This window comes from Lissotriton helveticus, chromosome 1_1 (assembly GCF_964261635.1).
Source record: "Lissotriton helveticus chromosome 1_1, aLisHel1.1, whole genome shotgun sequence".
Classification (NCBI taxonomy): Eukaryota; Metazoa; Chordata; class Amphibia; order Caudata; family Salamandridae; genus Lissotriton; species Lissotriton helveticus.
In genome coordinates, this window is record NC_136057.1 from 2073430453 (window position 1) to 2073449149 (window position 18697).

The 18697-nt window shown below is 44.5% G+C and overlaps 1 protein-coding gene across 1 annotated transcript in view; it reads left to right on the forward strand.

Annotated features, from left to right (window-relative positions):
* LOC144755902 (putative ferric-chelate reductase 1) overlaps nucleotides 1-18697 on the forward strand; it is a 328302-nt gene that overhangs the window by 104173 nt on the left and 205432 nt on the right. Inside the window, exon 3 of the mRNA XM_078645292.1 lies at nucleotides 13193-13329. Within this exon, the coding sequence (XP_078501418.1) occupies nucleotides 13193-13329 (137 nt within the window). The remainder of the gene's footprint in view (nucleotides 1-13192; nucleotides 13330-18697) is intronic.

Sequence of the window (18697 nt, forward strand, 5' to 3'; positions counted from 1 at the left end):
GTTGTTCTGAATTAGTTTCTACTGAGTGTGATTTTGTTAATAGAGGTCTTAGTTTACCTCCGCGCCACACTTCTTTTGTAATCTCACATGTGGGGTTGTATGCTTGTTCTCCCCAAACGGAGGGTTGAGCATGTCCGTCTGTATAGATTACACAGGCGTAATGTCGTAGAGGCAGAATGTCGATTGGCAGAGGATACGTCTTTTCATAATTTAGATTTTTTAATTCTTCTAGTTCTGGATCAAAGTAGTAGTATACTTTGTCCGTTGTGATTGAATTCACCCATTGTATCCATTCCGGATTCAATGTTGTTGTTGGTAAATTACACGGTGTTGTTAGTGCTAAGGCTGATTCTGCTGTTCTGACTGTGATATGTCTACCGTCAGCTATGTCTTTTTCTCCAGCTATTGCGGTTTGAACTGCACGAATGATTTTTTCTGTATTACTGAATTTCTGTTCAGCCTCTGTGTACAAGTGTGATTTGAATGCAATTGGTACCTTTTCTCCCTCATTAGAGGTCAGGTATGTGAATCCGCATCTCCCTGGGATGACTCGAATCACAAGATTGCGTGTGTTATCACGTGTTTCTAATTTTGTTTTAATTAGCATATCTGTTTGTAAGGATCTCAAAATTTCTGTGTGTGTTTGAGTCCAACTGGATCTTTTAAAGTCTGGTTTAATTAGATCATAAAGGGGTTTGACCCTTTCTGCGTAATTTGCAATGTAAGTTCTTCCGAAATTTAGAAAGCCTAGAATTGACTGTAGGTTTTTTAGTGTTTTAGGAGCTTGGATTACGGCACATTTCTCTAGGAAGTTGTCTGCCAGGCTTTTGCCTTCACTTGATAACTCATATCCTAAGAATAGGACTGTTAGATGGGCAATTCTGGATTTTTTAAAGTTGAATTTGTAACCCTCTGCTGCGAACCCAAGTATTATGGTGTTCACTCTTTTCAAGTGAGTATCCAAGTCATCATCTGTTAAGTAAATGTCATCGACATAAGATAATGCTTCATCATCATATAGTTGTAGTAATTCTGTTACTCTCGCTGAGAATACCCCCGGGCTGTTCTTGTACCCCTGGGCTAACCGACAGAATTGTTTTTGAGTGCCATTTACTGAGAATGCAGTTAAATATCTGCTCTCTGGTGCTATGTTTTGACAAAAGAATCCATTGGAGATGTCCAAGGTTGTTTTGTATTTTTTGCGCACTATGTTATTCATTAGTGCAGCACTGTGTGAGTTTTGTACTGCAAAGGTTTTGCAACATGTGTTAAGGTGTCGGTAATCCAAAACTAGACGATATGAATTGTCTGGTTTGGAGACCGGAAACAAAGGATTGTTCATTTGTGAGGTGCAAGTTTCAATCACCCCCTGGTATTCTAGCTGATCTAGTATTTCATTTACCTGTTTTTTAGCTTCTTGCTTAATTGGGTACTGCCTTTGTGCAGTAGGTTGTGATTTTAACTGGATTTTGTGAGGAGGAGAATCCTCATCCCATCCTACATGATTTTTATATAAAGCAGGTGCTAAGGCCACTGCCCACTTTCTAGCAAGTGTGTATTTTTTATGAATCGGGATTTGATTCGAGAAGGCAGGCATAATTACTTCTTCGCCATGAGGGCACTCCCTGACAAACTCTGGTGGCCAGTCTTTTTCAGCTAGAAGGATATCATAGCCCTTGGAGAGATTATCCCAAAATAGTCCCCTTATTTTCCTAGTCTTATCTCCCTCTATACGTAATGTTATCTCGTATATCTTGTGGGGTTTGCTAACTCTGGTGTCTGCAGTTTCCACTTGAAGATATTCATTCGTGTCCACTGTCTCCAGATGATTCATAAGGACTTTGCGAGCTATGCTCACCTCTGCTGCGCTGTCTAGCATTGTCTGAGCCCACTCTCCGTTTTTCAGTTGTGTCCTCAGTATTCTCGGCATTGTTAACTACCTTGATACTGGCTACCTTCTTTTTTGGAAATTGTAATTTCTTTTTTAGCTGAGCAGGTTCCTTGTCTTTGGACTTGGCGTGCTCTTCTCTTTGTTCTGATCGTCCTCTTCTTTCCGATTTCTGCGAGGAATTCTGAAAAGATTGAGAGGGACGTGTATCAATGTCTTGATATCTATCAGGTTTTTTAATATTATCCCTATTTCTAAGGTTATATCTATTCCCAGAGGGGTCACTCTGCGGTGACCTCTGTCTTCGGTTTGGAGATTTTTCTCTTCGCCTAGGAGACCTTCCTCTGGACTGGAATTTCTTTTCTTTTGGATTGGATTGTTTGTTTCCATCCCAGTTCTTTTTGGGTGAATTGTTATTAAAAAATATTTTTTCTGGACTTTCAGTCAGTTGCGGTTTTACTGGTATTCCACCTAAACTATCTCTACCTAGTTCTTCATAGGATTTTTCTATGATTCTGGCAATTTCAGCTGGTTGGTCTGCTATATCTGTCTCTTTTAACCTCTGGCGGATCGCCACGTTTGCTGCTTCACCTTTTATATTGGCTAATAATATAGCCGAGACCTGCTTGAAGTCTTTCAGTAATTTCATACCAAGAGTTAAAGCTGGTTCTGGACCGTATTCATCTTGAATTTGTTTTAGCACATCTGGTATTACCGAAATGGATGGAACACCGTGCGTTTTTGTGTAGATGGAAGCAAAGACTGTACCCCAAGTGTCACAGTCCTCTATGTGTGGTGCGATTCCCATTGGGAGACATATAGTCAGAATCCTGTGTTTTTCTAGCGGGGTGGTGTCAGGAAACACCGCCTCTATTTGGGTAATTTTTTGTGCCAACCAGAATGGTATTTGTTCCCGTTTAGCCGGAACTTTACCTAAGCAGGATTGGATGTTCTGTGGTGTGATTTTATTTGTGTTCCCCTGGTGAGGGGTCAGCTGTGGAAGTTTAATCGCTGGCTGAATTGTTGAAGTCTGCATTACATACTGAACTAATTGTCTGTGAATTTTTAGTAATTGTTTTAGCTGTATTAACAGCTCTCCTGTAGACATCCCTTCGATGTCTGGGTGTGGTGTGTATCCGGCTAAGACCGGCCACGTTGCTCCTGGTCTACCTAAAGGACCAAGCCTGGTGATGTGATTATTGTGTTTTAGGGCGCCATCAAATAAGAGCAAATGCTCTTGGAATTTGAGTGGTACTTACACCTCCTCGAAAGGAGTGTACTCATTAGGAGGTTCCTCTATTTTGTAATAGTGGAAGTACTTTGTTACAGCATTTGCTGCTGGAAAATGTATCCATGAATAGTATACCTCTGTCTGCCGATATTCGTGTGCCTCAATTACGAATATGACTGTGCCACCTCTAGGTGTCAGTCCATTTTCTATAAGCTTTAGGGTTATAGATCTCCTTTTGATGACCGGGATGAGTATTATATCCCCGTCAGCAGCCTGCATGGTAGCATCAGCTGCTGCGAGTTCAGTTGCTAATCTAACTGCCTCTCTTTCTTCATCACTTTCTGACATTTTACTGTTAGAAAGGTTATTCTTTTTGTTTGCAGATCAGGTTTCTTATGGAAACAGAGATTAGATGCACAATATTTTGGAACAGTGTATCCTTCAACGTTGACTATACCAAGAACCATACATAGGAGTTCCCTCCTGCGAGGTTTTGGAGGATATTACCTTACACCCACTCCAGACGTCTTTGGAGTATTTGGGAAAAGGGGTCTGAGTGAGATAGCACGACTGAGTTACTCTAAATGTCTTATGTTAGTTTTATCGCCCTTTCCAAACGCGTTGGGCGCCATGTAGTGTAGCTCCTATCTTCCCAATAGGCTCTGCGCATTGGAATAATACCTACAGCAGTAAAGGCCTAGGCCAGACGTTAACTAGGTCTACTACTGTCGATACTAGACTTAAGTTTTGGGTTTGCCAGCGTAGCTCAGAGTTCGCTAGAAACTTTCTCGAAGACTTCAAGGAGGAATTAACTTCCCTGATTAGACAAGAAGGGATTTAGTTTCTGACAACCATAGAACATGACAACTTTGCTCTCCCCTAATCAAGAGTCAATCTCCAGAGTCGTGTGAGCACAAGGCAATTATTTTACTCAGTCAGTACGTGCATTCTTAGTCTCATCAGATTGTAGAGAAAAGGAAGAGACGGGCGTGTTCAATAAAAAGGTGTTATTTATTGATCAGTCTCTTTTCTCGTACAAGAGAAATGGATCGATATTATTGCAATACTTATAGTTAAGTAAAGTGCATACATTAAAAGCAATAGTATAAAATAATACTGTAAAAACATTGATATGGTTTCTGAGCCATATGATGTTTAAAATGATTAAAATATATTTACATACACATATACATTTGACTAAACGTACTCAACTGGTGTTTCTAAATACGCCTACCCCGTGTACCTGACCTAAGTCTAATGCGTGGGCGGGAATAGAAAGTTACAGTTTAAGTTAAGTTTGTTTTTGCCAAGTGAATAACTAAAGAATTCTCTGTGAGGGGTTATTCAGTTCTGTACCTGGAATTTAGGATGAATGAGGAATGGTATCTCTTTCTCTGCTCTCGATATTCCAGGCCGCCTGCGAGGGCTGCCCGAAAGCGCCGGTGCTGGGTCTCTCGGCAGGAGATAGCAGCGCGCCTCTCAGCGCGTCAGGAAGGCGGGGCTGCGCCAGCGGGGTCTGCTCTGCTTCTGGGCTTCGGCAAGTATGGCTGCTCCGTCTCGTCACCACGCGTGTGTTTGCATAGGGCAAGATCGGCAATATTTATACCTTAAAGGTGCCGAGATTGACGTAAGGATGGACATAGATACGTCAATAAAGATGTCATACGACTTGCTCGTTAGCACATTCTTTACTAAAGTTCTCTGTGAAATCAAAACAATGGCCGCACGGATTTTCCAGGTTGTCATAGGTTTGATTTGTTATGAGAACGTCGTATGCCTTATCAGGGGCTGGTGGAATGTCGCTTGTCTAATTAGATCTCAAGCGTTATGACCTAATCAGATAACACGTTCCTGTGCCGTAGTGTGACTGCGTCAGATAACGGTATCTGCATCATGGGGGCTTTTCTTGCCTCATGGGCTGACTGTTAGTTAACTTGATAGTTAGTTTAACCAGAACAGGGTCAGGAATAGGGGGATTGATTCAGAACCTATAGGAATACACGACAATAGGGACTTAAAAGCGACTCTACTCCCGATTGGCAACCAGTGTAGATCTCTGAGCGCCAGCGTAGTGGAAGAGCTACGAGGTCTTTTAAGTGCCAGCTTGGCCGCTATGGACTGGACTCTCTGGAGCCCCTGTAAGATGTATAAGGGGGCCCCTAGATATAGGGAGTTACAGTAGTCCAGTCTGGCCAGGATCACACTAACCACTAGCGGTCTAGACTCATCAGGCAGAAGGGGCAAAATCTGTCTGAGCGCTTTAAGCAATCCAAAGCAGACACTGATGGTTTTATTGGTCTGAGAGGCCATTTGGAGATCCGCGTCAAACATTACCCATCAAGTGATGTGGGTCCAGTCCGCTCACCCATGCAGCAAACCAAAAAATCAGTTCTTCCAGAGCAGCAATCTAGCAGAGTGGCAGTCCTTCAGTAGCACTGAATTCCTTCTTCCTGGCAGAGTATCCACAGGTCCAGGCGTATACTGAAGTGGTGGGGTCAGAAGTCCAAGTGGTGTCTTTGAAGTGGGGCAGACTTCAAAGACGGGCTTTGAAGTGCACACACTTACATTCCCTTTGTGTTTGATTGTCTAAAGGGAATGCACAAAGCCCAGCTGCCAACCACCGCAGACGTGTTTTGGAGACAGGTTGTAGGCACACAGGGCTAAGTGCAGAAAAATGCCAGCTTTCTAAAAGTGGATTTTTTCAAATTGTAATGATAAATTCGGCTTTACTATTATAGAGGAATTTTCATTACAATTCCACAGGTAAAAACCCTTGGGGAGAGGATGTTGCCTTATGGCTAAAGCGGTCGGCCTCGAACCTGGGGATTCTCAGCAATGATGCTAAACATCCTGTGATTCTGAGCAAATGACTTAATCTCCCTGTGCCTAACAAAAATGAGTGTGTCCATCTGTAACAAAACTGGTGCTCATGTAAAGTGCTCTGATACCTGATGTCTTGGGTCTAGTTTGAGCTATATAAAACACTCAACAAAAGAAAACATGACAGCTCTACCTGCTTCAAATTGGCGATTACACTTATTAGATGTAACAAGGAATCCCCAGTGTTAACCTATGGGAGGAGTATGCCTCACAAGTGTAGGACATGTAAAACGTAAGCGTACATGTCCTACCTTTCAATTACATAGCACCCTGCTAGTGGGCTACCTAGGACCTACCTGAGGGGTGATGTATATGGAATAGAAGGGGAGCGTAAGGATTGGTAAGGGGTTTTAAATGCCAAGTCGACATGGCAGTGTACACTGCACACACAGGCTCTTCAGTGGTAGGCCTGAGCCATGTTTTAAAGGACTACTTAAGTGGGCGGCACAATCAATCTACAGGCCCACTAGGAGCATTTAACTTACAGGACCTAAGAACATGTATTGCACTTTACTAGGGACTTATAGGTAAATTAAATATGCCAGTTGTGGATAAGTCGATCTGTTGTGTTTCTATCTAGGACCCTAATTCGATATTCCCGATTTATGCCCTTATATGGCTATAATAAATAATATCCTTATAAAGGCATAAGAATCATATCCATATTTAGTAATAGCCCATGCAGTCCAAATACGGCAAGGCTACTCCCCTAGACTCCTAGAAAGTACAACGCGTTCTTTAAACAAACCAAACCTCCAGCAACCTGGGAATTCCCCATGCTTTTGTTTTGATTTGTCCTAGAACTCCTGTGAGCACTGAAAGAACGGCCAGTTCTTAGTGACATCTTTTATTGACGTCTTATGTCCAACTTTACGTCAAACCCGGCACCTTTCAGGTATAAACATAGCAATGTAGCCTTAAGAAAACACACAGTGGTTTGGAGCAGAGCGGCTATCTACTTGCCCAAGAGCCCAGCTGATGCGAAAGCCCACAGACGCCGCCCCTCCCTTTTGACGCACTGAGAAAGAGGTTGTCTTTTTATCCAGCCGAGAAATCCAGCTCCGGTGTTTCCAGCCGCCCTTGCAGGTTGCTGGGATATCGAGTCCTGAAAGAGAGATACCAGACCTCCTACATTCTATTACCAAGGTACGGAGCTGACTAAACCCTTAAGAGAATTCTTGATTCAGATTAAACTGCTACTTACTTACTCCTTCCCACGTATTAGGCTTAGGTCAGGTACACCGGGGTAGGCGTAGATTAGAAGCACCAGTTGAGTACGTTAGTCAATATATTTATGTATGTATATATTTTATCAATTTTAAAGTATCATATGGCTAAGAAACCCTATCAATGCTTTTACAGTATTATTTCATAATACTACTTTTACTGTACGCATTTTACTTCATGTTAAGTATTGCAATTGTGGCAATTCATTTCTGTTGCATGAGAAAGAAGACTGCTCAATAAATAACACCTTTTATTGAAAATGCCCGTCTCTCTATTTCTCTGCACTCTGGTGAAACTAAGTATGCACGATTAACTGAGTAAAATAGCTGTCTATTGTTTTCACACAACTCTAGTGATACACTCTTATTCTGAGGGAGCAAAGTTGTCATGTTTTATGGTTGTCAGAAGCTACTCACTTCTTGTCTATCCAGGGAAGTTAAACTCCTCCTTGTTTACTCGAGAAAGTTTCTAGTGACATCTGAGCTAACTGGCAAAACTAATTAAGTCTAATATCGTCAGTAGAGACCTAGTCGACCTCAGTCCTACGTCTACACTGCTGTTTATATTATTCCAATGCGTAGAGCCTATTGGGAATATAGGAACTACACTACAGATCAAACCATGTTTGGGGCAATAGCACATGCACTTTAGTGCTGTTTAGCAGTGGTAGAGTGCCAAGAGTACTAAAACCAACAAAACAAAATCAGAAAAATTGGAGGCAAGCAGGCAAAAGGTTTGGGGAAGACCACCCTAAGGCTGACATGTCTAACACTTACTTTTAGGAAATATCTAGATCAAGAGGAAATTGTAAATTAAAGTAAAATGTATTTAATGAATCTAACCTTCTATGCCAGCTCCTGAAAGAAAGGGGCTATTTCAGATGACTGCTGATGAGCGCTCACAAACCATGATGAGTGTGCACAAACCGGATTGATTTTACTTCTTGGAAGATTTACTTACCACCAGACGGAGAAATGAAAACGAGCTTACAATTGTCACGTTCCACTTTTTATTCAGATCAAGAAAACCATACTAAAAACTGGCATATCCTGTCTATGACAGATGTACGTTTTCAACTGTTTTTTGCTTATGAAAAGGAAAACATTAAATACTATGTGGTATGTGCACACATGAAAACCCAAACTAAGCACACTTATTGAATCATCCGGTCAGCAGCCTTTAGTCAGACACTACAAATGTGGAAACTGCTCTAAATGCGGAAACTGCTCTGAATGTGCACATAACTCCAGCACTGAAATATGTATGTACAGCAATGTCAAACGTACTCTTTGCACAATAATCAGCTGTAACACATGTAATTTAGGCTACCTTGTGTCCATGCATTCTTGTAAATGTAGGTCGCACTGTGCAAAAGATCAGACAAGGAATATCTCGGCACAAAAGTGGGACTATTTGCAAAGAAAAATTGTTCCTCTAGATCAGCACTTTAAAACAAAACATGAAAAAACCAAGAAACATCATGGATTTTAAAGGAATGCGATGCTGATAAAAGCAGCCACATCACCACACCATAGAGGAGATCTGTCCAAACTGATGGTTCTGAGGAAACGCCGCACGATGTATTTGAGTGTACTAACCTGCGGTGACTACGTAGTCTCTGCACCTCCCCGGTCCACCACAGCCTTTAGGGCTGATTGCTGTAGAGGGAGTACTGCCCTGACCCGGCCGGCGTGGTTTGCTCACCCACTTCCCGTCGCCATCTCACGGCCACCATTTTGACAGGGAGGCGGTCTAGTCTCTACCTCTCCCTGCTCCAGGACACACTACTTAAGCTGCCCATGGCGTTGGAGTGCAGCGGGCGCACCGGCGGCGCGCCAAAGGCAAGCCCATCTGCGAGCTCCCGCGCCTGGACGTCGTCAGACGCCAGACATGCTGGCGGTCTCCACCCAGGGGTGCCGTTCTATACACAGGAAGCTTTTGATAACCATCGGCCAACAGATGAGGCCTTGCAGTCTACGCTTAGGGGCTGCAGGGAAAGGGCCTTTTTGTTGTTGTAAGTGTGGCTATAACTCCTGCCCCTCACCGCCCCCTGTCCCACCTAGAGTCACCATGAAAATTTTACACCTCAATGTCCGTTCTCTGGTGAGACACTATATGGAGATCCATGACCTTATTGAGGATGAATCTTCATAATGGAATCTTGGCTAACTGACGCCACAGTGGCTGAACCAGACCTGGCTCTCCCCCCGGGGTTCAGTATTCGGACTCTTAACAGGGAAACTAGAGGCAAGGGCATAGCTGTTATATTTAAGTCCCACTTCCACTGCACTTTTATTAAGAAGGATGTAGCCGGGTGCGAATACGCCCGCTTCATAATCTCCTTTAGTGCACATTCCTCCATCACAGGTCTGCTAGTCTACCGCCCCCCAGAACCGACTTCGGAATTCAAGTCAGCTATTATTGAGGTCATGAGTTCCCTAGCATTGACAGCTGCTAATTTTACTCTTATTGGTGACCTTAACTTGCACTTTGATCATCCCTCCGACCCTGAAATCAGGAGATTGCTCGCTGACTTCGCCGCCTGTCAACTAAGTCAGCTGGTGGTGGGCCCTACCCACACTGCAGGGCACCTACTTGACCCAGTTTTTTCTAACATCTCTACTCTCACGGTCAAAACCCCTAGCCCTATATGTTGGTCCCATCACCTCCTAGTCTCCATCTCCCTCCCGCTTTCTGAGCCAGCACGCAGAGCTGATCTTAAAGCCTCTTTCAGACGATGCTGGCATAAACTCAAACTAAAGGACCTACTCACCTGCCTGGCATCCTGTCCTCCTGTTTTAGACACTGACCCAGAGCAATTGTATAAAGCACTCTGTGATTGGATAATACAGGCCCTAGATACCCTTATCCCTGCTAAGTGGTCCATATGTTGTTATTCGAGCTCCAATCCCTGGTACAAAGACTCTCTAGCCACCCTGCGTAGCACGTGCAAAAAGCTAGAACGGACTTGGAGAAAGGAATACAACCCTGGAGCTAAAAAGCTGTACCAGGACGAGATTAAATGATATCACAAGGCCATACACCTGACACGAGCGGCTTACCTCACTAACGAGATCAAGTCCAGCAAAATCCTGGCGAAAAGCATTTTTAAAATACTCAGCCAATTCAAAAATAGGAAGTTCCCCCCACTTCGGCGATCACGTCCAGGCAGCAATGCGAGGATTTGGCCACCTTCTTCGTTCAGAAGCTAGAAGCCATTAATAAACCCTTCCCCACATGTCCGGTGGATATTGTGGCTCCACTCACATCCCTTCCTACTACCACCCTAGTAGCAATACCCCCTATCTCTCTAGACGAGCTTCTGACATTGAGCACGAAGATCAAATCAGGTTCCCCTCTGGACCCTATGAGGCCGGCCCAATTCAGAGACTGCTTACCGATACTTCTCAAGCCACTGTGCCAGATAATGAATTCCTCTTTCACTAGGGCGGTGGTGCCTTCCTCATGGAACCAATCTTGCTAAAGAAACCTTCACTGGACCCTACTAAGCCGGAAAATTTTCGACCAATCTCTCTTCTGCCTTGGGTCACTAATATCGCAGAGGCCCACACAAATAACGCACTTTCGGCCTTCCTAAACAACAGTGGTATCTTAGACCGCTCCCAGAATGGTTTCCGTCCCGGTCATTGTACCGAGACGCACTTCTAGTGGAGAGTGAACATCTGCGGACCATACTGGATGAGGGACAAACTGCGGCGCTGATACTGCTCGATCTAAGCGCCGCATTTGACACGGTCTCCCATCAGATCCTCCTGCGTCGCTTAGAGGAGGCGGGGACGACTGGCCTGGCACTGGACTGGTTCCGCTCCTTTCTGACTGACAGAGCCTTCCAGGTCTCTGCCCCCCCTTCCTCTCTCCTGCCCATTATATCAAGCAGGGAGTCCCCTCAGCCTCTGCATTAAGCCCTGTCCTGTTCAACCTCTCTTTCCAACCCTTGGCAGGAGTGGCGCGGGACCATTGCATGACCATGGTGTCGTATGCTGACGACACGCAACGGTGGTGGCACTCTCTGATGACCATTCTCGGGGCGCCACACAGTTCCGGAACAGACTAGAGGCGGTCGCATCCTGGATGACCACCAAATGCCTTCAACTTAATGCCAACAAGTCAGAAGTGCTGTTGATGGGGAAAGACAAGGGACTCTGGAGCACGCAGTGGTGGCCAGTGTCCTTGGGCAGTGCCCCCACCCCTAAGTCGGTGGTGAAGAACCTAGGGATTTGGTTCGACTCCACTTTTGGGTTCCAGGAGCACATCAAAAAGATTGTGGGTACCTGCTTTGGACTCCTACGTGGTCTAAGGTCCATATTGGGTTTCTTTGACCCATCCACACGTCGGGTGATAGTACAGGCGACTATTTTGTCCAGATTGGACTATGCTAACTCCCTAATGTTAGGCTCCAATAAGGCGGAAGTGAATCGCCTTTAGCGAGTCCAGAATGCAGCTGCCCGAGTCCTGCTCAGGCTCCCAAGAACCTGCTCTATGACGAGTGCTTTACGAGACCTCCACTGGCTACCCGTTCCTAAGAGGATCGCATTCAAGGCACTCTGTCTGTCCTTCAAAATAGTAAAACTCTCATCTCCTGAGATTTTGTCCAATTTATTGGTCCCCTATGTACCCTCACGCCAGCTACGCTCCGCTGAGCAATTCTTGGATACGGTCCCTCGTGTGAAACGCCCTAGAGCAGGAGGCCAGTCCTTTCACCGTCTTGCCGCGAAACTGTGGAATTCTCTCTCTGTCCAGATCCACTGCTTAGACTGCATGTTACCCTTCCGCAGGGCCATCAAAACTCTCCTGTTCCCTACGATCTAGTCCCTCGCTCTCTACTGACACTGCTGCTAGTGCCGGGAAGCCCCTTCGCTGGGACAGCTGTGCGCTATACAAGTTTTCTTTACATTACATTACATTACATGTACACCTTGAACACTGTTATGTTATGTTGTGATGCTGTGGTATGTTATTATGTCATATCATGATGTGGCATGCTATATTATAATACCGTTTACTGCCATGTGTTTCTTATGGCCTTTCATGGTACTTTAGTTGTCTAGCTTTCATCTAGAGCTAGTCCAGTCTATTATCAAGTTGATGGTGAATCGGTCTGTAGCTTTCATTGTCTGAGCTCTTCTGCAGTGTGTGCGTTACTGCACCTTTGTGGCCTGAGTCTGAGAGTACATTGCCAGACAGCACCAGGATGCTTCTGAATCAGCAACAAACCCGGGGTCATAGGTGCTAAGGTTGTGCTCTGGTCACGGTGCAGCAGGTTGTCCTGTATGTGGTATGAAGCTCCGTGAAAGTTACACAACTTTGGAGTCACGATATACAAGTGTTGACTTAATAACAAAAGGTTGAAGGTTGATTGGTCTTTTTGCAGAAGCTTACATTTTGTACAGGGGTACCCAAAAATTGACGGCTGGGGAGAGAGTATTGGTACTGTTGTTCTTACAGAGGCATGCTGTGTGTGGGTTGGCCTAGGCAGTATTGTGGATACAGGCACAATGAAATGGAATGCAGGAGAAGTGGTGTGCAGAAGTATATTCTTTGACAAGAAGTCCTGCAGAGAACTATTTATCAATACCTTACATGTAATGTATGGAACTACAGTCGTGATGGTCCCAATCGCCACATAATTGGTGACCCTACAAATACAAGGTCATGGTGCATACTGTTTCTAGGGTGACTTGATCATTTGTTTGTTATGTTACTTTTTATTTCGAAACCACAGCATTGTTTAGAAGTCTCATTTGTATATTGTTTTAAGACACTGAAAAATAAAAGTCTCTTTGGAACGTGCAGAATTAATGTATATGTTACAAGCGTTCCCACTGTCAATCCCTGTAGGCACTTGAATTTTAACCACAAGCCTCGTAACAAAGCATGTATTTAAAATTAAACCAACTGATATTTAATTTACCAAAAAGCTGTCAAAATATCTGTTCTCTCTTAAGTGACTCTGGAAGCAACCACTGGCAGCACATTCCAAGGATTCCTAATGGAGGCCCGGTCGGTTGGAGGAGATTTCACGGTTGGGAAATTCGCAGTCACCAATTCCAACTCCCAAATATTGGATTGTAACAATGTTGCAGTAAGTCACCACGTATTCTTCCCTTTATAATGTAATTGGAACTGAAGGTAACGTATTTCAGAATCGATACTTTCTTATGTTGCTTCTTTCCGCATGAGGGGCGCTAAACAAAGTAATTTGGAGCAGCTTGAAAACGGAGCGACTGTTGTGTTAAACTGATGGTCGACTGGCTCTGTGTGTAACTTAAGGTCACGTCAGGCAAAGAAGAGTCTTCTAGGATGTGCTCTGGGGCCTTAACAAACTTGAAATGCGTGGTGTTATTGTCTTAAATTTTGAAGCCTGCACAAGACATTCTTTTGACACACACAAATGTGTTTTTCACCTTATTCGTGAATTTATAACATATACGAGCTCTGCCCTGTTTGGCCAACCCTTCACCAGTCACACAAACCACAATGTTCATGTACCTATATAATCACAAAAGGTACTGGCCACTCATTTTTAAAATACTTTTTTAGGCACTTTCTAATAAACGCAACCGTAACATTAGCAGGTGGCAAGTCCACACATTGGATTAGCAGATATTCAAAATTTATAGTATGCTCACAATGTGACATTAACCCTTCTCCATTTCAGACATTTTTCTACCCCGCTATGCCCAAGAACTCTCAGAGTCAGAACATGTTGTCTAGGGTGTAACCTTTTATTTATTTCACATCAAACCAGGTAATTCTTCACAGACCAATAGGAGAAAACCATCCTGTTTGGATATATACAATTATTCATAGCAACATACTTTAGCCGCATCAACCTCTCAAGGCATTAAGTACATTAGGAACGGCATGACTTGAACTTCAGTTTTGGCTGTACACTTTAGCGACAACAACATGTCAAAGGCAGTAAGAAAATTAGGCACAACATTACACCTGCACTTGAGCTTGGCCTTACAATGGAACTTGTCCATCTCATCCCGCCAACCTCTCCACTCAGCTGCGCACATTGTGCCAGTAGGCCCCAACGTGTAAAGTTTCATTACTTGAAATCCGTGGCACCTCATAATGCACCGGCCAACCGGGGTGCCTGAACACAGGCATCCTCCCCAAGGTTCTACTCACCATATTTTGCGGGTTAGGGCAGTAGAGTCCAGAACCACCGGCAGGTCGGTCCTCCTTTACAGCCTAAACTCAGAAGATGTGGATCCTACCCCCTCATGGTGTCCATCCAGACACTGAACTTCCCTTGTTGTGCATCCCCCTTTGTTGTTAACTGTCAGTGCTCGGCCACAGGGTGAGAAGCTACCCGGCGCTGACAGTGCTCCCTAATAGCCACCATAATAATGCCGTTAACAAGCTCATGTGCATTTCCAGAGAGATGCACCCCAGCTCTGCAGAACTGGTCCCTTACACCTACTAGCGCTAGTTGTGCCAACTTGTACCTGTTGTGGCAGCTTGCAGAATTACTTCTGACCTCAGGTGTGCACCCAGCCTCCGGCAACAGAAGCCTTCCTAATGACATTAGATCCTTCCCACTAACGTTAATGTCTAGGTACGAAATAAAATCCTGACATTTGTACTCTGTCCAAATTAATGAACTTGTTGCTTTGCTCTACCCCCAAAGAATGCCTACCTTAATGTAGAGGGACCGTGCAACGCCCATAAATGGGGAGATGTTGCCACAGCTAAAGTGCAAATGTGGGAGACAGAAACCCTACATGCCACCTATTTTCCGCTAGTGTGGGCTTTATATATTCAAAGAAGCCTTATCAGAAAACCTTATATTCCCCCTTGTTCGGGCTTTGGTGCCCACAAAAGTGAGACCCTGGCCCTAAATGTTCTCGGAATCACAGACCCGTAGGAGAAAACGCTACTATTTAGATATAAACAATTATTTATAGCATTATGCTTAGCCGCATTAACCTTTTAAAGGCATTAACCCCTCCCCCACTGGTGACGGAACCGTTCCGTCACCCCCCTCGGGTGGGCTGTGCTGGTGACAGAACGGTTCCGTCACGGCCCGCTCACCGCGCCTGCGCGGTGCTGATTTCGCACCTGCGCGCGCGTTCTATTGAGCGGGCGGGGCCGTGACGGAACCGTTCCGTCACAAGCACAGCTCACCCAAGGGCATTGACGGAGCGGTTCCGTCACCATCGTCGGAGCGCCGCGCGGCCCCCCACCCCTTAGCACTGTGGCGGAATAGCCGCCTCAGCGAAAGGGTTAAGTAAAGTTAGCACAGCATTACTCTGGAATTTCAGTTCTAGTTGTACTGAGCTTGGCCTTACAATTGAACATGACTGACCCATTTTATCAAGCTTTTCACTCTGTTTTCTGCCCACCTTGGCCATAGAATAAAGTGGCTATAATGTAAATGGATTTCTCGCAATCCCACTCACATGTGGATTATGTCACCAGTAAATTGTAACCCTTTCTAGGTATTTGAGTTAAAAAAGGAAATAGAACTTTGCCGAAAATTGTTTTTTTGTACTGCTCTATAAATTTGCAGGGCTGCAGGCACGCTACAGAACATTGCATATTAATGCTTGGCCATTTTGTAACGCCACCTGATTGTCAAAATATTAACTAGCAATCCCTAGTGCCAGTGGAATAAGCCTGAAATAGCCCACCACCTGGTGCTGGGAAGCTGTTTTCTAACGCATTTGTTGCCTAGGGCCTGCAGTATGATGATAATGTTGCACACCGCCCACCGCTCGTGAAGTCTGTCCATGGAGTAGATTTTATTCACATCAAATCAGATAATTCACCATAAACCACTAAAATAGTACAAATATCCTACTTGGATTTATAAATTATTATACATGGCTTCCCACACTAGCGACATTCACATGTCAAAGGCACTAAGTAATCAAATAGCCATTACATTTAAACATAGCATTAAGTTGACCATACTCTTGAACACTCTGCTGCGCACTTTGTGCCGGCTGGCCAGAACACGCTGCAGCAAACAGTCATTTGAAAACCAGGGCACCGCATAATGCATCGGCCCTCTGAGTTACCTGAACAATGGCATAACACTCTAGCAACATTCACACGTTAAAGGCACTACGAAATTAAAATTGTCATTGCAGTTGAGCATAGCATTAAGTTGTCCGTAGTCTTGAACTCTCTGTAGCGTACATTGTGCCTGCAGGCCTCAACGCGCACAGCAAATAGTTACCTCACTTGAAATCCAGGGCACCGCATAGCGCACCGGCCCACCGAGATACCTGAACACAGGAAGCCTCCCCATGATTTAGCTCAGTCTATAAGTGGCAGGTTAGGGCAGTAGAGTCGAGGACCACTGGCAGGCCAGTCCCCCTCCCCGCCAACCCACTGCACACTTCAAACCTACCCCCTCCTGGGGGACATCCAGTCACTGAACCTCTATTGTCCCTCGTGAAGTCTGCTGACAATTACACGGGAAGAGAAACTTTGCCTGTAAATATTAGGCAATTGTGTTTAGTCCCATAAAACTGTACCTTTTAATGAGATGTGCTTATACCATGAAGGGTGCTGCACACCACCTGTCCCGCGCTATTATAATGTGTGTCTTTACTGAGGGCCACTGCATGAGAGTTGCACCACAGAGTCCTCCTTAAGAACTACTGACCATTAAAGGAAAAGGAAAATCTGCCAATAATTCTTTGGCAATTAAGCAGATTCCCAATTAAGAAAAGCCAAATTAATTTGTACATATATTGTAAAAGGCATTGTATGGGTCCCTGCCAAGGATTGCTGACAATTCCCTATATAACCTGTGGTTTATGGCCTCAGAAAATTGCTACTTCCAACCACTGTCACAGAGGACTGCTGCCAAAGGAGAAAGAAAACCTGCACAAAACCGTTTGTTGATTACATAAAGCTAGCCCAGTATGCTAGAATTGGCAATTTGCCACAAAGACTACCGAATATGCCACCAATAAATCTCCACCCTAGCGGGGATGAGCTTAAAGATGCAGTTAAACCTGCATAAAAATGTTTGTCGATTACATAAAGCTACCCCAATATTGCTAGAATTGGCAATTACCTACAAAGACTACCCCATAAGCCACCAATGAATCTCCAAACTTGTGGGGATGAGCTTAAAGATGCAGTTAATTAATGCCCAGGAGAAGGCTGGTTCCATATAGCAACGCCACAACTTCCTGGGTGATAATGTTTTAAGCAAGAGCATAATTCAACATTTTGCTATAGAGTGCCACCTCTATTAATTTCTCACCTGGATTACGTGCAGCACACTTAGGGGTGGAAAATTGGACGTACTCCGCACCAGATCACTGAAACCCCCGCTGGGCAAGCAGTTGTTTTGGTATTGGGGACAAAATAGGTAGCACTAGAACCCTGTATTATTTAATTTCCGAAATAGAGAACGCATACAGTATCATATACAATTGTTTCCGCGTTTTACCAATTGACTTACACCACCCGGTGATCCCGTGGACGAATACCAATTTTCAGCAGCCCCTCTATATTTTGACCTATAGCATGATTTGTATTTGTCTTGGGTTCTTTCACCCCCCTAAAGAGGCATCCTGGCAAGGAAACACCGATGCTTGGTTTGCCAAACGAATGTTGCTTAGCTGTCCACCCCCTGCAGATGAAAGGCTAAGCGAACCCGTAGGGAATTGAACCTGTTAGCATGAGGTTAAACACCGACCCCCGAAATGCATGAGTTATCACATAATACAAACCACTTGTGGATGCCAGGAGATAAAAACAAATAAAAATTGTGCCTCAGGACAGCCACTGCCATCCCAACTTGCAAGGAGTGACACCCAGGTTGCTGCCACCCATACCTCTAGGCATATTGGTGCTGGATAACAGATGCTCTTTTACCTAATAGAATTATGTTTATTTGTCTACCTCCGCCACAATGAAATCCTAAGAGTACCTCGCCGGAATTGAACCCATGACCAAGAGTCGGAACCCCGGGCCCTGCAATGGATGCGTTAATCCATTAATCTCCCTGCCTGATGGCCCATATAAAAAGCTGTTAAAAAAAGGAACTACCTGTTTGCAGCCTCCATAGTGTGACATATGTATTGCAATCTGAGTGCCAGTTGGTGTAGCCTTTGAACCATAAATACTTACTTGGAGAAAGAAACCAGAATCATTTAAAAGAAACGCATTTAGTACACTGGAAAAGCAAGCTAAATGAGGAACGCACTTAGTAACACTAATCGTGCAACGCCAACGCATGTATTGTACATAACTGCGCTCTGCCTTGTGTTATGAAGTCTGGCCCCCTAGCTTAGCTGGCCTCCAGGGTTTGACTAATGCAAGTATTTCCTTGAAGCTCCTACTGACTTTCAAGAATTTTGGTTTTCCCTGATATTTTGACTGAACCAAGGAGTCCACTTTTGGGTTCTGCAGCACATTAAAATCCCCCCGATCATCAATTCACCAGGATTTTGCAATAGCGACTGGAACTGGTC